At 37.4% G+C, this 24,393-nt stretch overlaps 1 protein-coding gene across 1 annotated transcript in view; it reads left to right on the top strand.

Moving 5' to 3' along the window:
- Positions 1-3,770: 3,770 nt before the first annotated feature.
- LOC134666491 (paired mesoderm homeobox protein 2B-like) overlaps positions 3,771-24,393 on the top strand; it is a 44,254-nt gene continuing 23,631 nt past the window's right edge. The window contains exons 1-2 of the mRNA XM_063523671.1: positions 3,771-4,574; positions 18,686-18,882. Of these exons, the coding sequence (XP_063379741.1) occupies positions 4,346-4,574; positions 18,686-18,882 (426 nt within the window). The 5' untranslated portion in view covers positions 3,771-4,345. The remainder of the gene's footprint in view (positions 4,575-18,685; positions 18,883-24,393) is intronic.

Consider the following 24,393-nt stretch of genomic DNA (forward strand, 5'->3'; position numbering starts at 1 on the left):
AGATCTAAATGAGTGCCACTGCCAAGTTCTATGCAAAATCCAAATATGTATTTATAGGAACAAAATAACATTATAAACAAGTATTAAACTCTATTTCTTTGCTTTATTGGATACCTATAACAATTGCTGTTATTTAAAAAAATGTGAGATCTTAAAGTAGGTTAGATTTCACTTGGCCAGTTTTCATTATATCAATCATTTTATATATATTGTAATTCTGATAAAACCTGGCCAAGCCAAATCTAACCTACTTTAAGATCTCACATTTTTTTAAATAACAGCAATTGTTATAGATATCCAATAAAGCAAAGAAATAGAGTTTAATACTTGTTTATAATGTTATTTTGTTCCTATAAATACATATTTGGATTTTGCATAGAACTTGGCAGTGGCACTCATTTAGATCTCCATTCTTTTTGCGGCGAGCCCCACAGCCAAGCATAATTTTTGTATTGAACTTGGCTCTCCTTTTTTACATTTATGTTTTTGGTGGGATATCAATACTTTTTGTACAGAAAACTAGGCAGGTATTGAGATTTAATGTTTTTTCTTGTGTTTCCGCTGTATGGTTTTTACTTCTGTTCTTTGTATAATTATGTGGTGCCGCGCGCCGCCGACGACACACCGTTGGCCGGTTGTTTAGAGCGTATTACAAGTTTTTTGTATGGGGACACCACTTATTTTTTGACTAAACTTTATTTTAATATAGCAAATATAATAATACATATATTGGGGTAGTTTCAAATATCTGCTTGTAACGGTTCCAACGCTACAATAAAAAAATATTTTTTTGTATAGGGACCCCCCCTATTTTTTAACTTTTTATTATTTTTAGATTTTTTCCTACGCTTACACACAATAACCGAGCTGGATTCCAAATTTCATCCTTCTAGGTCATCTGGAAGTAGGTTAGGTTTAGGTACTTATATGTCAGTCCCAATAAAAAATGATTTTTTTGTATGGGGACCCCCCCTATTTTGAAACTTTATTTTATTTTTAGATTTTTTCCTACGGTTACACACAATAACCGAGCTGGATTCCAAATTTCATCCTTCTAGGTCATCTGGAAGTAGGTTAGGTTTCGGTACTTATATGTCAGTCCCAATAAAAAGTGGTTTTTTTGTATGGGGACCCCCCCTATTTTTTAACTTTATTTTATTTTTAGATTTTTTCCTACAGTTACACACAATAACCAAGCTGGATTCCAAATTTCATCCTTCTAGGTCATCTGGAAGTAGGTTAGGTTTAGGTACTATAAGTCATAAGTCAGTCTTAAAATTTAATACTTTTTGACCTTCATACCTTTATAACCGTTTGAGCTGGCTTCATGAAATTTGGGCTTCTAGATATCCTTATGGATATAATTAAACACACGTAGTTTTATGTGTTTACGTCAAAGATGTTTTGAGTTATAGAAGGGTCAAAAGTGGCACCAAGTGGTTCGTGTAATATTACACTCGGCGCTGGCTAGCCAGTTCCTTTGCTTGAACTTGGCTTGACACGCTGCCGCGTGTCTAGATTCCATAGGTAACTACTTATTGATTTTTAAGGTGAAATTGGTTCAGGCAACTAATTAAAGTAGGTATAGGCATTATTCATAAACGCCTGTCGAGTCTAATAAGCCCTTGTTAATCGTTTGCCCTTATTAGTGATTTAAACCTTCGTGTTTGTTAGAAAGAGACAAAATTTTACAGAAGTTTGTGAAGTTGTTAAGTTTATGAATATTGTTAGGTAGTGTATGTATGAGTATTTTATATGGTAGTAAGTAAGTACCCACTTAAGGATGACTCACGTTAGACCGGGCCGTGTTCGGCCCGGAGCTTCCGGCGCATCGTTTTCTATGGAAAGCATCACGTGATCACCTGTCATGTCATAGAAAAGTAAGCCCCGGAAGCTCCGGCCCAGACACGGCCCGGTCTAAAGTGAGTCATCCTTTATACAAAAAGGTGAAATCAGGGTGAGCTTTTTGGAAATTACTTACCTATATTATATTATAAACATATTGTTCGGCGGGTAGGTACAGTCTAGTTCACACACCTCGACACTGTAAGGTGTAAGGTTAATATACTTTTGGAACGTTGGCGTGTAAAGATGTTTGTGAACTTCACCATAGCATATAAAATTTGAAGATTCATGAAGTGCCTAAGTCGAGTTAGATCACAGTGGCGGGAGTTCTGACTTGAGCAACGTCTCGAGAGGGGGTGATGAAATGCAACCTTGTTTACGTTCTAAGTACTTTTAGCGCGCAGAGGTATAGGGGAGAGAAGCCTAAAGCGGGTAGGCGCTGTTTTATTGTGAAATAAAGTACCTACGCGGGTTAACGTATGCATATAATATGACTGAAATAAACGAGTTTTTTAAAATATGTATGATTAGGTGAACACTACCTAATTTTTTTAGTTCCGATAGGGCACCAGGCCGCGTAGCCAAGATGCCAATCGCTTACGCGCCGTAGCGATCGAAACGTAACTGTCACTGTCGCACTGACATGGAAGAGTGATAGAGAGACATAAAGCTTTTCGTTGTCGAAGCGATAACGATTGTAACCTTGGCTAGGCCGGCAGAGTTGTGATATAATTTAACTAATGCAAGATAAATTGATGAATTTGTTAAAACTACGAAAGGAATGTGAATTCGAAAAATAATCACTGTATCATTTTTGTATTAATTAACTCCAGGCTTCTTTTTTACGTTTTTGATTTTATTATTGTTTCACTAAAATGTGCCCTGGGACAAAGCTGGTGGTGCCTTCCTGTTCTGCTTTGATACAATTTTATATTTTATATACAATTCTATCAAATGATAAATAAGAGTAAAACGTAAAGACAGTTTTGATTTAGACGTTAATGTGAATTTTCACAATTACTAAAAAATAGGTGGTTACACCTATTTACCTAAGATTTTTTTTTTAAATAAATACTTATAATTTAAAAATATATTTTTGAGACAGTAAGATACACGACTAATAAAAACAATCAAGCGTTAATTTGCGGAAATCCATATATCTATACCTACCACACAACACACAACTATGTACACCTCAAATTTAGATTTGTGATTAAATTCTCATTGATTATATTGCTTACCCGCTTTTGGCTAGGGGGTAGAACAAAACGGATTTGGAGAGCCATATTTTTTTTTATACCTAAATATTTATAAGTAAATAAAACACAATAATTCTTTTACACACATTTATTCACATCTTTTATTAATATTCGATTACTATTGTGTCGAATAGAACGAAATCCGTTTTTACAATCAAAGGAAAACTTAAACTTTCAAGTTTTCTCGTTTAGCTTTGTGTACCCGCCTTATGCCTCCCTCCCCAAAGTAATTTTAGCAGGTAGCCATTACAAATGAGAAAGTTTTTATGTTTGTATGTTTGTACCACCATCACGCATAAACGGATTACAATGAAATTTGGTATTAGGAAATTTTATCTAGAATTCATTTCCTAAGGGGGTAGGTTTCAGAGGGGTAGGTAGTTTAGATAGGTACTAGGTACCGACCTTTCCCTATGCGGACGAAGTCGCGGGTAGAGGCTAGTTTACAATAAAACTTATAACACTTTTAAAGTGTTAGGTATAATTATTAGTAGACCACAAAAAAAACATTAAATAAATTATGATTATGTCATCAAAACAACTAAACTAAACCACCAAGTTGTCCATGTTTATAGAAGCGCGGTAACCCCGATACAAAAATTGGTCTGCACACATGTTCGGGAAAACAATTAAAAACCTTCGGGCGCGACAAGGACGCAACATCACAACTTTTGTTTGATATTTTATCTTTTTACCTCTAACAGAATAGGCTGGCTACCATAAAGCAAGTTTACAGAAACTTACGAACAAGCCCAGCAAATTTAAATACCTAAAGCCATTCATTAAGTACCTGGATCGTTAATTACAACTTTTTTATTTTCCTCAATGACAAAGGAACACTCGGCGAAAAGAAAAGTAGACAAGTGTCGTGACACGCACCCCTCGAGGAGCGAAGAGCGGGGGTGTGCGCCCAGCCTATCGCCGCGCTGAACGGAGCCTCCGGCGGCGCCCATTGGCCCTCTCGCAGGGGGTGCGCGCCCCGCCCCGTCCTCGAAGCTCGCCCTTATTGAATTAGGCTTATCATTCGATTTCGAGTGGGGCGAGAGCGCGGTCCTGCGCTGGCAAAAACTAACGTTGCGATCCGATACCATCTGTAATCGGCATAATTCGATATACTCGCGGCTCATCCAATTATGTGGTTGTGAGCCTTCGCGCTTTCTGACAGAAGACGCACGCGCCCCGCGCGGCGCGGCGCTCTGCCGCCGGTCTTTGGTCCATGTGAAGATCAGATCAGAGTGACCATGGAGTACGGGTACTTGAGCGGTGCTGGTGGTGGGTTCGAAGGCGGCTGCCTGGGCTCGGGCGGCGGCGAGCTGTCTTGGGGCGAGCTGGCGTCGTGCGGGCAGATGTCGCAGGCCGCCTACCGGTACCAGGGCATGCGCTACCAGCCGCCGCCGCCGCAGTGCGCGCGCCCGCAGGACCAGCCCATGAGGAACCACCACATTTTCCCGCCGGCTATGAACTTGCAACGTAAGTTTTTGAACGTGTTTTTCAAACATGAAACTTAATAACATTATCAATTAACGGAATGAGACAAGTTTGTTTTAGAAATTAGGTAGTTACCATCCTCCCTATTGTTTATTTATTTACAAGAACACTTCCTTCTTATTATTCGCCCTAACTCCATTAACAAAGTGATTAAGGTGTAGTAGGTTCAGAAAGCGGAGTTTTTATAAAGTCTTTTCTTCTATTTGGATCGCAAGAAATGAAATATACATTTATGTATTTTATTCATAATATATGTCTACGAAAGGTTGGCGATGGAATTTAAATAAAATCACAAGATATTTTCTTAACGCGTACTTACCTGAATTTATGAATGTAAACAATAGTAGGTAAGTAGGTACTTTTACCGACGGCACACTTTAAGTATTGAACTTTACAAAAATCTGTCTTATTAGGTTATTCGTTATGTCGTTATTAACGTGGTTTGATTTTATTTATTATTTAGGTAATTATGCAAGAAAATTTAATTAAATAAATCAATGTTGCCGAACGCACCCAGATTTGGAAAAATGACTGGACTATGCTAGGAGGATGACAAAATATGGATGTTTTAGTATTTTTTTTTTAGGATTCTGTAGCCAAAATGACAAAACGAAACCTTATAGAGTCGTCATGTCCTGTGATTCAGACACTATTTGTTTTTAACCGACTTCAAAAAGGGAGAAATAGTCTGTTACTTATTTGTTATACAAGGGGGTAAAGTTGTGGCTTAACCTCTCGTGCTAATATTGATACCCGAGCAAGCGAAAAATTCCAAAATTGAACCACGAGTGTAACGAGGCTTGAGCGTTGCGAGGGTTTCAAAGCACGAGGGTTTTTAAACAAAATTTGCCCCCCAGCTCAATTCTACCAGCAATTAGTTTGCCTCACATATAAATAAAATGCAACTTTGCTATCAGTTTTTGAACAATCAAGAGAGCTTTTACCAGTTGGTGTGGTGAAAATTATTTTGTTTGATTGAAAGTAGATAATTCCACAAGTCAGTTACATTTGTGTAAAAAACTAATGGGACTGAATGAGGAATTAAGGGAAATCCTCGAATCTTGATGTCAGATCCATACCTTGAAAAAAAAAATCGTAGGTACCTGAAGAACAAAATTCACAGCGTTCTGTCTCTGAAATGGAAAGCTTTTTTCTTTCTTATCGAACCGCGTCAGGGGCAGGGTTGACATTCGGTCCGACAGTGCGTTGATTTTTAGATTTGGCCTGGCACCAACTTCAAACATATCAGTTGCTAATAGCGCATATAAAAAGCCACACTAACATACTTAGGGGTCATCCATTAATTACGTCACACGTTTAGGGGGCGGGTGGTCTAGAACGCAAAGTGACTAGTGTGTTGTTTTGCCTAAATCGCAATTAGTCTACATCGCAAACGGTCTAGAACGCAAAATGCCCACTTTTTATATATCACCACATTTTACATAGGTACGAGTAGGTTAATAGGTTCGTTAGGTATCTTCAAATGGCCGAAGGTCAAACAGCAAAGAATAGGAAGCGGGGCTCCGTCGACATCGCTATAAAGTTAAGATAAAACGGAAAAAATAATTCAGGCATTTTGCGTTCTAGACCGTTGGCGATGTTGACTAATTGCGATTTAGGCAAAACAACACACTAGTCATTTTGCGTTCTAGACCATCTGCGGATAACCCATCAGTAACCGAAAATTAATTTATATTATGTTATTCGCTGTACCTACATTTAATTGGTTTTGTGTTATAAAACGACTAATATTTCTTTTACCAAAAATTTTTTTTTTATTATGTACTTAATTAAATAAAATATTAAAATATTTTGGTATAAAATAACAATAGGTATATGTTTAAACTTAAAGTTAAATATTATTTTAACTAAGTAGGGGCCCGATTCTGATTTTAAAATAGACATCTATTAGATATCTTTTAGACATCACCAAGATACCTGTAAAATTTGCCATTTGCGCGATTCTGGAGATACTCTTGAACGATTTCCACAGGATTAGAGATCCAATTCACATCTAAAAGATATCTTAATCTATCTACAAGTGATATTGGTTGCCCGAATTGCGCTGCAAAGAGAACTAGTTGATATCTAAACTATAACGTATCTAGAATGGATCTAGTACGTGTCGTCTCCTGTGAATATCTTGAAGTTCGAATACGGCAGTAGGTATCATACATTTTTAAAATGTCTGGGTGCAAAATCAGATTGCATCTTATGACGAAAGAGGAGGAAGCGTGCAAAATCGCCTTTTCATACAAATGTAGTCCTCAGTATATCAACCACAGCTATGCCACTGCGTTTGATTATTTTCGAAATTATTAATTATCATAAGAGTTTAGAACTTAAGAGCATTCGTATATAATCTGTTTTCCGCTCCTAATTATTATTATAATAAAAAAATCGAAATAAATCATACGTCCCCTACGTTTGATTTATAGCTATGGTTAATATACATCAAATTATGTGAAAATATTTTCCTTAATGTCAATATCCAGAGAGGAAAACGGGGACTACGTTTGTATGGAGTAGCGGCCGTCCCCTATCCTCTTAAAAAATCTCCAATTCGTTTAATTAAAGCAAAAGTTCATTACTTTTGTTATATGTAGATATAAATAGTTGTTATAATAACGAAGACACATACAGCCGTATTCGAACAATGAGATACGTCAAATACTAGATATTGAAACGATATGGATTAGATATGTCAGTGTCAAACAAGTGTCAAAAGTGACGTTTTTGTTTGAAGAAATGTCAATATCGTTTCAATATCTAGTATTTGACGTATCTCATTGTTCGAATACGGCTGATATTTTGACTAAGGTGTAGGACTTGTGGGGTTAGGGAGGGTGGAGTTAGAAGCTTGGCTCTACATGAGATCTGATAACTTTTTGTCAGTGCGAGTCATACCGGGTGTGGCCTGTAATACGAGCAAAAAATTAAACTGTAGGCTGTACTCCTCATACTGACTAACATTTGTTGAGCGACTTTTAAAAACAACTTGTGGCTTGATTTTTTAATACACTTTAAAGTTTATTCTAAGACGCAATGTATTGCGAATTTTGTTTTGTTTAAGGCGTGACAAGCAATGTCAATCACAATGATATGGCGTGGCGATGGCGTCCATTGAAGATAATATTTATTTTTTATGAAAAATTGGGAGTCTAAATAATTCATATTTTTTAAAAGTTGTAGAACAAAAGTGTCACCGTTTGAGGAGTACAATCTATGTTTTAATTATTTGCTCATGTTACAGGCCACACCCGGTATAATACCACCAAATGTCTCCTCTTGGCAACATGAAAATATATTTGGAGGGATGGTTTTTATAAGAAAAACCGACATTCTAAAACTAATTGCGTTAGGTTTTTAATGTTATACCTACCCACCTAAAATAGTTCCAACGATTTCAATAGAGTAGGTATTTGACTGTTATTAAAAATAAATTATTTTACACCGTGCATGAAATAAAGCACCAGAAGATTAATAGAGAAACGGAGATAGGAGTTAGTTTAAAACCCATATACCTAAAACTTTAAATTGTGACGTCACATTCTAGTCTTTCATATAAATGCCATAGTAGAAAAATCGTTTTGATCGTTCGAAAAAAGAAACTAATTTAACTAGTACCTAGTCAAATACCCTATTCTATTCCCTTGTCAGATATTTCAGGAATTCAATATGTCGAGTCACGTTTAAAATAAAAAACATTCAGTCAAACCAAGAAAATTCACCTTTTCTAAGTATGTAATTGCCTACATTTTATAAGCTTGGTGTCACATCTCCTACTTGTAGTAAATGACAAAAAATATAAACGCCATATTTATTGGTGACTTATGAATTATTCAAATTCCAAGTTTCAGAAGTTACTCGACCATGACAGTCAATGTACTGAAAGTCCTACAAGCTCAAGGGTAAACAAAATACGTCAATAAGTTGAGGTAGGCAACTCTTTTTTAGAAATTGACACGCCACTAAGTGATCGGGGATCCTTCGGCGAAACTATACGATGTAGTATAAGAAATCGTTTTCATTTGGTGAAGTTGCGACGGTCACGACACAAAGAGTGGTGCTGGGCGGGGCGGGCGGCCGCGGGGGTGCGCGGCGCGCCGGGGGGAGCGTTCTCGCCGCGTGAGCGATTGCGCCCCTAATTGGCAGCGGCGTCCGCGAGAATCTTGAGGGGAGGACAGCAAAGCTCGAGCGAGCCTTCTCTACCGTCTTGTATGACCCTCCGCCCGCTTCCGCGAACTCGAGCGCTGTCTCACCCCCGCCGGCGCCCTGCACCACGATAACTCACAGCGGGCGCTCACGTAATCTCGAGTAAGCTCGGATTATGCCCGTTAATCATGCGGAAATTAATTACAAGTTTGCGTATTAATTGTAGTACAATTACAAGAATTACGGTTAAGATTAAGATGATTCTTGTTTGGATGTTGTGGCTATTGTTATAGAATTGTATCTTTTAAATTAAACAATGACAACATCACTTAAAATGTTACCTAGGTGCATATTACAGTCTCCGGTTCACAACAAAGCGAGCTTCGTATGTAGATGTTTACATAATAAAGAGGGCGAGCGTTTCGGAATCGGTAAGAATAACCCGATATTGTCATTTCTATTCTCATGTCGCCTTTGTATGCAAGTGGACGGGTTAATTCGATTTGGTGCGAACACCGAGGGCAATATTTTATCGCATCATGTGATCTATTCTGTCCCAGTATAGTATAGTAGAGTGGGCTATAAAAAAGGCAATATCTCACAGTTGAGCTGCGCCGGGAGCCGCGATCGTAACTTCTACAATGTTACTGCGGTACACTCGACGAAAGAGCACACTTTTATTTTAGAAAAGGAATTGTTTTCCTTTAAAGAACATTGTATATCGTGCGAATAATGCTCGATGTGGCTCTTCCCGTCTACGGCGCACAAACTATTCCTTGATACCCTGACTTTTTACTATATTACGAGTACGACTTTTATTCTGGAAAATGGTAGAATCAATGGATAATTGGATAGATGGGTTATTACCTAAATAACTTGTTATGGAGGTACGTAATGTTACTGTTAATTTATATAAGTAGTTTATAAGACCTATTTTGTAAGCAATTAATTGTGCATGCCACGTATGTCAGATTTCAGCGAACACTTTTTTGTGTATATCATACTGTATTTACCTGAAATCGTTCAAAATATTTTAGTTGAAATAATATGATCTTACAGCAAGTAAATAAGAGATCAAAATAAATAAATTATTTTTTATATCCAAAGCACCGTGTACGAATATTTAAGTGCATGAAAGATACAACACAAAAAGGTATTACAAATATTTGTTGCACATATCTATCTGTAGAAAATAGGGTATTAACTAAATGCGTCATGCATGTGTACGACGTCAAAATGAGATCATAAAGAGAACAGTATGAGATCAATTATTAAAATTAAAAATATTACATAATTTTTTGAATAAGTAAACTGTATTTTACATTCTCAGCAACCGATAGATCAGCTACAATAAAAACGTTTTACAAGTAATGCAAGTAACGTTAGAGCCTATAAAAGCTTACAGCAATGTACCAGGGCAATATGTTTTATATTACAAATAAACATATGGGTAAATTTACGTAATGGCCGCCGTAAAAACGTTTCCCGCGAGCGGGTCGTTGGCGAGTGGGTAATCGTAAACATTATAGCTGCTGTTATTGTAATTCGGGATACTCGCCGGTTGCTACCGCACAGAATAAGAGCCCCGCGGCAGCGGGACTCCGTCGACACCGCTAACATAAAGATAAAATGACGGAAAATGATGTAGGCATTTGCGTTCTGGACCGTTCGCGATGTAGACTAAGAGCGAAATAGGCAAAATGTTACATTAGTCATTTTGCGTTCTAGACCATCGATGAAAAATTTGACCGTCCATAAATAATAATAAATTTAGCCCATATACGTCCCACTGCTAGGCACAGGCCTCCTCTCAAGCACTCGCGGGTTTGGGCTATAGTCCCCACGCTAGCCCAATGCGGATTGGGGACTTCACTACACCTTTGAATTTCTTCGTAGATGTATGCAGGTTTCCTCACGATGCTTTCCTTCACCGAAAAGCTAGTGGTAAATGTCAAATGACATTTCGTACATTCCGAAAAACTCATTGGTACGAGCCAGGATTTGAACCCGCGACCTCCGTCCATAAATATTAAAACCTAAAATTTATTTTATTTTTTATTTATTTATTTATTTCTATTCGGAGATCCAACAGCTGTTAACATGTTAATAGGTTTTATAGATGTGATACAAAAAGACAATTACAGGTTCTCACCAGTAAAAAAATGCAACGATAAACTTAATGTACTAGCAATTAGGGCGACATGTTACACACCTATGAATTCGAAAATTTTAAAATATGCTTCAGATACAAGAAATCAATTAGATAGAATCAGATTGCTATGCCACGCTCGCAGCGTTAAGTCGTAGCATGATAAGATTTTTCTGGCATGTGTCGAGATATGGCTTGTACCTATATTTTTATTTCATGCATAAGATCATTATTGACGTGATAACGAATTAATCTATGAACACAAATGGCAATCACGAAAAAGTGTCACGTTGTGGACAGATCTCTGTGGTAACGTTGTGGACAAATCTCCATGGGACGTTACGGCAATTTTTCATCAATGTTTTCTTATGGCGTTATCACGCAAAATTATCGTCCGTAAACCGACTTTACAGACAACCACATCTTTTCTGTTAATTCCATTTACCTTCTGTGGACTGTGGAAAACTGGAAATGTGGCTTGTATTATGAAACGCACACTGGAAATGGCAAGTCAAAAGCGGTTGTTTTTACCGGTTGTTATTTCTGAAATAATTATCTCACAAAAAAAAATTTCTTTCACGTTTAAATATATCGATACCTTAAGGAAACCTTTAGATCCCTACTCAATCTAGTTCTGCTTAAAAACCGCTGACGGCTCGCAATATTCAGCAGACTTGAGTCGGAGTCAACAACCAGCCGTGATATATGAAGGCGACGATGCGGCAATAAGGCTCCTCAGTGCCTTCATTAATCTACGTGTAGGTAACCCTTTCGGCGGGGCGGGGCACTGCCGGAAACTTCCAAAAACCTCACACATTCTCTACAAACATATTGCAAATTTAAGCCCTATTTTGGACCCGCTAAGGTTGCTTTTACCTTATCGCGAATATTTGAGATAGGAAGTTGGTATAGTTGTAGCAATATGCCGCGATGACGCGCCGACGTTGTGCATTATGGATGCCCGCGAAGTTCGTGACGCGAGAAAAATGAACCACGGCCCGGCTAGATGGATGGCGATACAATTTACTGCGTAGATTTTTACGCATGGAAACGCGATTCTCGGCTCGATTCTGAAAATGTATTAGATCTCTACTAGACCTCAGCAAGTTACGATACGGATAATTTAAAGATATTTGTAAGATAGATATATCAAATTTGACGTTTCCGCGATTCTGGAGGTCCTCTTGAACGATTTCGACAAGTTATCACTTAGACATCCAAGTCACATCTAGTCGATATCTAATGTAAATCTAGTTGATCTCTATATCGTTTCTAGATCTTGTGATTATCTCGTTTCCCGAATACGCGTGTGTGAAGGTTTTTGGTTAACATGTTTCCTTGTTTACCTACTGGCGGTAATCAGACATCCGATTTAATTTGTTCTTTTGGTCGGGTCGTACATTTTGAGTTGTAGAAACTTAGCATTTTTAAACGTTGTACACTACCTCAAATTAGATTACGTATGAGTCAGACCGAGAAAAGTCTGCAGCGATTTTGATAGGTGTGGGCTATGCAAGTGCAAGTGTAATTTTAAACGTCAATCTTCTACTAAATTATGGCGTGTATATAAATAACAGTTGCACTGCGTGGGCTATCAAAACCGCTGCAGACTTTTCTTGGTCTAACTCTAGCAACTTATCATGTTGGCGCCTTAGACTCCGTACCTGTACAGTCAAGGAATTTAAATTCCGACCCATTTCGTACTTTGTCACAGTGACAACCGTATGAGGTCTCTAGCGGCTTTCATATTGATTGTCACTGTGACAAAGTACGAAATGGGTCGGAATTTAAATTCCTTGACTGTACCATGAGCCACTGACAGTATCAAACACTGGCATATACTGAAGTACGCTAACGTCTACCTAATTTACTTTCTATACATCTCACTCGCACTAAGTCAGTACGAGCGAAATGCATAGAAAGTAAGTTACGTAGACGTTAGTGTATATATCAGTGTTGACACTGTCAATAGCTTGGTAAGCTGCCGTTTTAATAATAATAAATGCCGTTTTACTAAAAAAAGAAGTAAAAATCTTCAGGCAACTGTCGTTATACCTAGGTGTATTTTTAATTAATTTAAAACAAGTAAAAAAGAAATTAAATAATTTCTTATTAGGCACGTTTAACGTGGCATTAAGCATGGCCACCTTTGGTCAATATATTCAGTGACAATTTTGAATTCTTAATTAGATAGGTAATGTAGGTTTTATTTCATACCTAACCTTTTAGGCCTTTTAGGGTAATGCAGTCTAAATCTAAATCTAAATGTAATCTAAATGTACTAAAGTAAATATTCTTTATTGCACCAAAAATTATACATTTTATAATTTTTACATACATGTAAAACTACAAAGAAATTTTAACGGAAAAATAGAACCAGGTAACAACAGACGGTCTTATCGCCTAAAAGCGATCTCTTCCAGACAACCTTTAGGCGTCATGTTTATAAAACCAGTTATCTTTACCTTTACCTGTAATTCCATGTACAAAGAAGCAAGTTCGCTTCAGACATAGACTAGGAATCCTCTAGACCGAGTTTAGAGCAATTATTTCATGCAACCGATGATGCCAAAAATGGGGGCGTGCGCGGGACGAGGTGAGCGAAGTCCCGTGCCGTGATTGGTCCGTTCAAAGACACGGACGTCACACAAAGACACTTTCGACTCGAACATGGAGTAAAATTACCGTATGCGTGGCAGAGGGCGTAGCGCGACTATGCTCAGTCTTGACAGAGATATATATAAAATATAATTATAAAATATATATATATATATATATAACTCCGTATAAGATAAATAAAGTCTAAGAAAAAAACGTGCCTCGGAAATCAAGAAAAACTCATTCTCGAATAGATGGCGCACACACCTTTGGCCTATTCTCGGCTAGATGGCGTTGACGACACCGTTTGATATTTAACAATTTTAACACAATAATATCAGTGAAAGAACATGGGTCAGTATGGAACAATAAAAATTAAAAATCATTGATCCGTAAACATATTTTGATACATTTTTTACATTTTCAATTTTATTTTAAGTTTTTATCGTGTGTCGATAGATGGCAGTAAATGTACCGTGACTACAAAATTTACTTTGGCAATACCCCTCTTTACTATCTATTCTCTTTGGTCTGGAGGATGTTTTGTCTGTGGCTCCAGGCATCCCCCGTGTACGGCCCAGATAAGTCCTTAGCGCCCTTCAAGTCTCGCCGTCTGGTAATTAACCGAGGGGGGTGGGAGGGAGGGGTGGTCTCGGATCATATCACCTGTGAATTAATTGGTAACTGACGATTAATTACGAACACGTGCGACTAACGTGTTGGTAAACACGGATTTGATGAAAGGCGGCGGGCAAAGGGTTTGTCGATTGATTGTGAATTTGGATTTAGATATAATTTGTACATGTTGCGTGTTGTAATGTAATCGTCGTGATATATTTTTTTGCCGTATTGCTGATATTTTTGTGCGTTTTGTATAGATGACTCTATCTAACTCTTTCGGTATTTTTATTGTAGATATACAAATCAATTAATTTTAACTACTTAAAAAATACGTTGTGATGATGAGTTATTGAATTAATGTTAAACCATATCTGAGGATACTACGAGTATACGACTTGCATAATACCGTACAGCTCCAGAGGTGTCGCATGCACGATTCCAACCCTTTTTAAATTACTTTTCCTATTTTCCACTAATGGCAATAATTGAATATTTGCAAGGAAAAAGTTTTTACAGTATATATGGTCCTATTCTCCCGCACTAGTGCGTAAAATAGCACTTTTCGTGCGATGTCAAAAGTTTAAAGAGCCATATGTACTGTAAAATGATGTACGATACACGTGCGAATAGGTAATTCGCAACTCGTGTCGATTTAAACTCCACTCGCCACTCGTTTCGAATTTCCTATTTTTCGCACTTGTATCGTAAATAACTATTTTTGTTGTGCTGCACCTTATAATTCGCTTACATACTGGTACATTGAATACTGTAATATTTTTTGAATGAAGTAATTATACCCACCAATCAAATTTCAGAAGTACATAGCTCTTTTCAACTAAAACTACTTAATCCAGAAAAAAACCACGATAGCTATGCTCATTGCACATACTTACTCATAATTGTATTCGCGTAATAATAAGCAACGTACCTATACATCAATCATTTTAATAAAATAATATCAGACGTGCTTATTTTAATACCAGGAACTCAACAAACCACAACTTCGACGCTTCTCAAAACCGTATCAAAAGTTGGAAGGGACCCTCCTTGTAGGTACCAGGTACATATATATAGGTATACATAGATAGGGAATCTTGCTATAAATATATAGAGTGCGGTAGGAAAACTCGTAGCGCGGGTTGTCGCGTGGGAGCGTATCGATCGTAGCCTTCGCTTCTACGGCGTAGCGCGGAGCTACGAGGCATGCTACGATTTTTTGAGAATTGTTTCATTGTTGCAACAAGTTACAGTTTAAAAAAAAACAATTGATATTAATTTTTTGACACTGTGGTGTAGATTATTAATAAGCCCGGTCATGCATTTGTTAATATTTCAATTTATTTGAATAAATAAAGGTGAAAAGTTTATTCTTTATTAAAACTTATACAAACTATTATTAAAATTAAGTATAGACTAAATAAATTAAAACTAAAACTAATAAGGTGAAAATAATTTGTTAAATTAAGCTCTGATAAAAATGATTCAAGAAAAAACTTAGGGGAAAAAAAGGAGAAAAATACGAGTATAAGATACAATATGTCAAATTTAGATACCATCAAACGCAAAAGTGCTTGGCACTTTATCAGTGAGTTCATTCATAATTTCTCCACGCAATTTCGCAGCTCACTGTGCCTTAATTCAATTTCAAAACGTCACACTAATAAAAATGCTTATTTTACTTAGCATGCCATGCCAGTATAAAAATCCGAATATCTACACGGCCTCAATAACCGTTATTGGCCGTATTATAACCGCGGCCTAAATAAAAATTGCTTAGATGTAGATGGGAAAGATTCGAAACATTCAACTTTAAATAAAGACACCTCCTCTCCTCGAAACTTGTGTTAGGAGTGTAAGCGTCAAATATTAATTAGCACAACAGGCGCGAAATGAAATAGAGACTCACTAGATATGAAATAGTAAAGATATGTGACGTTCCATGGCAAAAGGTACCATTGCGCCGGCTGAATATTGGACCGGCGTTAATAATAGCGTAAGCGCCAGCCGCCATAAGGTACCTTTTGCCGTGGAACGTCATATATCTTGACTATTTCATACCTAGTGAATATCTAACAGCCATATACGAACTTTAAGATACGTCAAATAACAGATATGGAAACGATATAGATTAGATATGTCAGTGTCAAACAAGTGTCAAAAGAGACATTTGTGTTTGAAGAAACATCACTTTTGACACTTGTTTGACACTGACATATCTAATCCATATCTTTTCTACATCTATTAACTGACGTACCTTAAAGTTCGAATTGGGCCGTAATTCATTTCCCGAATCGCGCCGAAGATCTTGTATTGCGTATTCAGCGAAAAGGACGTGCGGGAACCGCAGACCGCAGGCTCACAACGACAATTACCTCAAATGAACCGGAATTAATCGAGCCTCGCTTCTTGGCCGAGCTGCGGTCTCATTTGCATTATTAATAGAACCTCCGGGTGGGGGATGTGTCACTCCCCCCTCGCAGCCTAATGAAGAGCAGCTCGCCAAGATGTTTCCGTTCATAAGATGTTTAATTTGAGTTTTGGATCGTGGGTCAGAACGCCCGCTTATTGTTATGGCGTGAGCGTTTTATTTTACGACGGTTTTGTGTTTTTATTTCTGTTTATCTTTGTATTTTGAAGGATTTTAGGACACCTTTGTAGAGGGATCCTATCTCATCGCATAATAATTGATTGTCATAATGTAATGTTACGCATAAATATCTTTTCGCATATTTTTTCTCCAGCTGAAACAGAAAGTATTTTGCATACCTATGCAACCTTGTGTAGAATAGGGTAGGTTAGGTTAGGTTTGTGTTATAATTTTTCAGAAATGTTAATATTTCCAGCACAATAACAATTATGCGAAATGAGTTTTATGCGTAATATTACATTAGGACAATCAATTATTATGCGACCCAATATGGACCCCTTTGTAGAACATGGAGCTAGAGCTAAACAAAACATGGTCAGTTTCATGTCAAGTGATATGATAAGATTCTAAAAAGATGGTTTGGGAATAATTAATGCACTACATCTGTAGGATGTATTGTGTTGAAAGTAAAACGACCCTATCTCATTGGTCACGGTTTAATTCGTCGTGAAGACCATTCTGTAGGTACTTAAATGTGTTATTCAAATGCTTATTTTTTTTTTAAAGGAAAAAGAATTTTAATTCACAAATAATTAAGTAAATATAAATGCTTATTACGTAAATGTATTATTAATTTCATCCTATGTGTATTTTCCATAGCCACGTAATGGATGAAATGTAGTTCCATATATTATTGCATTCAATTGACTATTTTATATTCTAGTTTGCGATAGGAACCTCTTTATTTTTTATATCATTGATAGATGTAAAATATCTGAACAAAATAACAAATAAACGACATAAATAAGTATTAGTAGAAGATAATGAATCCAGCGGTAGGTATTTACCCGCGCCCGAGCGCCGCGAGGGGTACTGGAGGGGAGCCAAAAATGGCCGCTTCCCTCGTACCTGCCTTTAATTGTTTTATATTCCGAGCGGAATTCATATCGTCGCTAATAAAAATGTTCTGCCCTTTTTGTAATAGTGAATGAGTGTAGTGAGTGAACCTAATGAGTAATAATTATTATAAAGTACCTACAGTCGCCATCAGATATATCGGAGCGGCCAAGGCGCTCACAAAATCTGAATACGCCTCTATTGTCAGGGCGTTAGAGTGCATGTTTAGATATTGTGAACACCTTGGCCGCCCCGATGTATCTGATGGCGATATAGTCTCGGAATTTGAAGGAATTGTCATCACTTTTGAACCCTAATGAATCAAACAGTGGCAATCTTTCAAATTCCTCGACTATATAATGTATGAAATCGCGTAAATAAAAACATAATAGATATACTGGTGTATAAAACCCCCTAAAACTATACCTACGCCCAAGATATCCATATAAGTAGAGTTAGACCAAGAAAAGTCTGCAGCGATTTTGATAGCCCACGCAGTGCAAGTGTTATTTATACGTCATAATTTCATAGAAGTTTGACGTTTAAAATAACACACTGCGTGGGCTATCATGCTGCAGACTTTTCTCAGTCAATCTACAGTTTATTCGATTTTTTTCTGAATGCCAAACATCTATTGCAGGGACTTAAATCATCTTTTTTAAGACTTATTATATCATTTTACATTAAAGTGATCATTTTTAGGGTTCCGTACCCAAAGGGTAAAACGGGACCCTATTACTAAGACTCTGCTGTCCGTCCGTCCGTCCGTCTGTCACCAGGCTGTATCTCACGAACCGTGATAGCTAGACAGTTGTAATTTTCACAGATGATGTATTTCTGTTGCCGCTATAACAACAAATACTAAAAGTAGAATAAAATAAGGATTTAAGTGGGGCTCCCATACAACAAACGTGATTTTTGACCGAAGTTAAGCAACGTCGGGCGGGGTCAGTACTTGGATGGGTGACCTTTTTTTTTGCCTTTTTTTGCATTATGGAACGGAACCCTTCGTGCGCGAGCCCGACTCACACTTGCCCGGTTTTTATCAAAATCCCACAAGTACTTCAAACTTTGCGCTTGTTCCAGCGGGATTACCATACAAAGTATACGGCGGGCACGAAGGCTCCCTGACGGAGAAGAGGAAACAGCGGCGGATTAGGACGACCTTCACGTCGGCGCAGCTCAAGGAGCTGGAGCGGGCCTTCCAGGAGACGCACTACCCCGACATCTACACGCGGGAGGAGATCGCCATGAAGATAGACCTCACGGAGGCCAGGGTCCAGGTTAGTGCACACTTACATCTCTTTATAATGTCAAAGAGAATTTGAAGTAGAGGAATATTGTCAAAGTAAATTATGTAGTCAGTAGGGGAAGCTGTTCTACCTCGGACAGTTTTTTATTTTATGAATTTTAGAAAAAAAACTAAAGGCTGCAGAATTATTGTTTATCCGAATATTATAAGATACATTAATAAAGTCTCTAATACGATATAAAATTTAAATATTAGTTTATTTATTTTGATGGGGTACGTTGACGAAAAAAAAGGGAAAGTGTCCAAGGAACAACACCCCTGATGTACCTTGGTCATTTCCCGTTGTACCTCGGACATGATAATTTAAATTAATAAGTTTATAATATAATAATAGAAATAATATTTACATATGAAATCACAGATATTTTAGCATATTTACGGCATTGAATAGATTTTTCTAGTACAATTTCCTTTGAAAAATATACTTAGCAATAGCAATTTTTTTTTTACCAAAAATTTTAGGCATTCTTTCTAAGATCAATTACTTGGTAACTTATAACGCAGATAACTAATAATTAGAAATACGGCAAATATGAAACCTTAAGTTAAAAAAAAAATATTTACAGTAGTAGCAAGTACAGGCCAAGGTACAACATATTTTCGGTGTTCGAGGTACAACAAAGCAACTTTTTGGACAAGTAGGTAAGCTTCGTAATAGCACTTCCAAATTGAGATAAGGCTAAAATGATCCTACCATCGTATGGCTAACTAACTTAACTTTAACTTGTTATATTAAGTTTTATTATCTATTATAAAAACATGAAATAATCATTCTTGATGTAAGGTTCGAAATACTGGCTTTTCATAACACAGTTAATATTAAATTTTTTTTCTAGAATTACCGGCCGCTCTCAAGTTTCGTTGATAGCTTGTTTTTTATACTTAATAATAACTTTTCAAATAATATTAAAGAAATATTTCAATAACCGTGGCAATGTGAAAATATTGCCATCTGTCCGAGGAAAACTAGGTCCAAGGTACAACAGTTTCCCCTACATTTTACTGCCATTTTTCGACACTCATCAAGCAATTTCAATTATTCACCTATTTATTTATACCTGACTGTAGGTACGCCGAGCTAAACGGCAATGATTTTTATCTCTACCCTTAAGCATTTAACGAGATAAACGCACGATTTAAGGACGATTCCCATCGGGCTGTGTCAATTCGAAAAAAACCGTATCTTTCCCGCGGCGTCCGTCACATTTCCACGGTCCAATTAGTGTCCAGTAATTCGGCGTCGGCTGAAGCTGACGGCGCGCCTTCGCAAAAAACACCGTACAAACTCTACCTAATTTCATAATAAGCGCTCATTTTTATGTGAGCGCGGGCGACGTGTGCTCCCTCTGAATATTTAATGGAATCTGGAATCGGCGAGCGCGGCGTCGCCATGGTTATCTGATCACGTATAAAATGTACAGCCTCTGCGCGACAGTCGTTTCGTATTCTGGGGGATGACGCTTGAGACGAAGCCGCCTATTATTGTGCGGAACGTGTCGCCTTTTTGTTTGTCTAATTATTTTTTTATATGTCACCAATCTTTGCTATCCGCAGCTTACCATTGTAAGCTATTGTACAATCACAACAATATTACATTAATTTATAGATATTTATCACTCAAACTTTATTTGTATAGTACTTATATTTATAGTTAGCTATCAGCTAACGTTAAACAGAATCACGTATAATCAATACAATAGTAGTAAAAATCCGACTTAGAGGCAACGCAAAAATGTTAATAAACAACGAATAAACTTCATAATTACGTAGGTTTAACGCATGGCTAATTAGCGAATATCAAAGTAGGTATCTATTATAAATTCGTATACCTATGTCACATTCATATTTCCTTGTCTCCCTCTGTTGTGTACACATAAATCGTGCCTTTAAGTATAATGAGAAAACAATTGTATATAAGCGGGTGGCACCCTCGCGCTCATTACGTTAAAAAGTGTATCGGAACGCGGTGCGCCATAAATATCGCGAGCGGTCGCGTAACTCAGCGTATCCCAGCGTAACCCCGCGTAACCCCGCGTACCCGCGCACCCCGATAATTAAAACTCGCCGGAAAATGCGAATACAGTTCACATATAACAATTGAAATGCGAATATACTTTACGTGCAGCAATTAAAATTGTAAACGTAGCCCGCGAACGCTTAAAACATTATTTACGTTAACGGTCGGCGGAAAGTTTTCGTAATCGCTAATTGTGTGCGATGCTAATGTATTGCTGGTTAATGAGAAGTTGAGATGAAAGCAGAGTATATAGCTACGAAAAGAGAAAATATACTTACTTACGTGCTTCCCATACAATCAAATAGGTACACAAATTAGCTAAAGTGGCCCACTGATTAACAGTCCGCCGGGCGGTATGTCAGTTAGAACAAAATTTTGATAGTTCCGAACAACTGACAGGATGATACTGTCCGGCGGACTGTTAATCAGTGGGCCCCTTAATAAGTAGGTAATTTTGGTCATCAAATGTGTTCCTGCAAAAAGTCTAAATATATTATTTTTAAAGAATTGAACGATAAATTTGAATGCTTAAGCGGGAAGAGTTAACAAAGAATGTAAATTTCAAAAATAAATTGTAAACGGAACAGCGTAACCTAATTCAACACGCGAATCCTGCTCAAATTCATCAGGGGCGGAGCGCAAACAGCGGTCGCCGCGCAGGCGTTGAGCAAACGCACAAATTGTCCAAAACCATCCGAATAAAACAAAAACCAGCCACCTGTTCCGCAGGAGCAAAAGGAATCGCTTGAAAAATGACCAGCTGTTTTTTAATATACGGCGTATTTTTTCCATGCCCACGTTGTCATAGGGACAGGGCAATTTAATCCATCAAGCGGTGCACGCCACGGTCCGAGCCGATAAATTCTGTATTATCATGGGCTATTTTGGTTTTATTGTTATCCCCGCATGGCGAAAGAGATTAGAACGAGAAAATGCGACTATAAGTGTTTATTTGTTTTTTAATAAATATTTGATATGGTTTGAAACACTTATTTGGATTTCACATCTAACATGAGTATAATATGTATATCGTTAATCACCTATGCCTATGCCTTTATGAACAATTTACACTACACATCGGCAAAACTACACTACAGTCCGTAGACGTTCCAGTGTACGTTGCTCTACAAAGGTAACTTAGCAGTGAATTAATAACATTTACAAACATTTACGTAAAGAGATACTTCTTTGATGTAAGGTAAGCTAGAGTAAGACTGTCACCGGGGTAAGACTATCACTTGTATGGAATCCTCTGTTTGTCTTGCCCCGAACAAAATAAACTTCGACTTCGAAACTCTGGCCTAGTGGGTAGTGACCCTGCCTATGAAGCCGATGGTCCCGGGTTCGAATCCTGGTAAGGGCATTTATTTGTATGATGATACAGATATTTGTTCCTGAGTCATGGTTGTTTTCTATGTATTTAAGTATTTATATATTATATATATCGTTGTCTGAGTACCCACAATACAAGCCTTTTTGAGCTTACCGTGGGGCTTAGTCAATTTGTGTAAAAAATGTCCTATAATATTTATTTATTATTATTATTATTTATTATGTAGGTACCTATGTTAGTCTTACCACCTTACATTTGAAAGATAATACATTATCATAAGCACCGCATGTCATTGAACATCGATCGTCGTCAAATGCGTTTTATTTTGTGCTAGAACCTAGAGTCGGACCAAGAAAAATTTGCAGCGGATTTGATAGCCCACGCAGTGCAAGTGTCATTTATACGTCATAATTTCATAGAAGTTTGACGTGTAAAATAACACGTGCACTGCGTGGGCTATCAAATTCGCTGCAGACTTTTCATAGACTGACTCTAGAAGGCAAGAGTCTGTGGTCAACTGACAAGTGACAGCGGGCAGCCACGCCCGTGAGCATGCAATAAAGATTGACGCTGCGGCGTCAGGGGCCGCAAAATGTCAATCCAGCGATCTCGATCTTAGGCCCGCCGCTGTGGGAATACCCCGTCTGCCCGACTCGTGATGTAACCGCCTGAATCTTCCAGCACGTGTTATGATCGTTGCTAATTCACGAGGGTCTGCGGACTTGGCAGTATTCAGACTTATCTAGTACAATGAAATGAAATGAAATGGTTTCTACAAAACGCTGTTGAGGGGACTATTAATAGTTATTTGTTTTACAAGGGGGCAAAGTTGTTGTTTAACCGCTCGTGCTAATAATGATACCCGAGCAAGCGAAAGATTCCAAATTTGACCCACAAGCGTAGCGAGTGGTTCGAAAAATGGAATCTTGAGCGTTGCGAGGGTTTCAAAGCACGAGGGTTAAACAAAATTTGGCCCCGAGTCAAACCCAAAATTTTTCATCACACCAACCCGAAGCAAATATTAAATGTAAAATATCAAACAAAATCAAACCAAATCAAATCCAAATGAATGTTATTAAATATTTACTATTCAAAATCATCATTTGAAAATCAATTCTACTAGCAAACATAAGAACCCAACTCAAATTTGCATTTGATTACTTTGCCTCACATGTGAATAAAATGCAACATTGCTATAGAAATAGAAATAATTTATTCGTGGCATAAAAAATAAGTAACAGACAAAAGAGAGAAAAAAAAAGAGGAACAAATAAAAATTACACTTAACATTGTAATGCATATCACATAACACATATCATTACATAACAGAACAAGTAAATATCAGTTTTTGAAGTGCAAAGTAAGTCTTTCCGAGCTGGTGTGGTGAAAAATTTATTGTGACATGTAATATAATAAATATGATTATGATTATTTATGAAGCAAATGTCCATGTTAGCTAATCGTTGTTTTAATTGTTTGGTACAGTCGACGACAAAGATATGTTTACATTATTCGCCTTATTACGAAGGAGTAAGGTGCAAAAGTGTAAACATATCTTTGACGTCGACTGTACATGGTTGGTCCGTGGGCGGCGACCATCACTACTAGACCCGCTAAGTGATTACCTAATCCACTCGCAGCTAAACGCCGGCAATCAACGCGATTAACTAAGGGTTAACTAAGCCTTTCCATTACCACCCCAATAGTTTCATTTCGACATTGTTTAGGTTAGGACAGCGGAGATAATGGGATACAATATAGGTAGGTTCAACCGCAAGTAGATAATGACATTTAGATACTCGCAATGTGAGTCACGAGAAATAGCTAGTTTTAACGAATTGAGTGCATTGCGTGATTTGAGTGGATGCGCCGTATAAGTATTCAAGTGAATAAAACCATTCATTCATTCATTCATTCATTCATTCATTCATTCATTCATTCATTCATTCATTCAATCATTCCTTCATTCATTCATTCATTCAAAGCATGCTCTGCCAGGTTTTAAGAATAAAATTAGATATTGTTCTTATATGTTAGTAGGTAAGTTCATTGGTTTATGAATGCAGTTAAAATGGTTATCTGAAATGGATGTCATACCTAATAAGAAATAGAAAAGGCCACACCGTTTCTCA

This window comes from Cydia fagiglandana, chromosome 8 (genome assembly GCF_963556715.1).
Source record: "Cydia fagiglandana chromosome 8, ilCydFagi1.1, whole genome shotgun sequence".
NCBI lineage: Eukaryota > Metazoa > Arthropoda > Insecta > Lepidoptera > Tortricidae > Cydia > Cydia fagiglandana.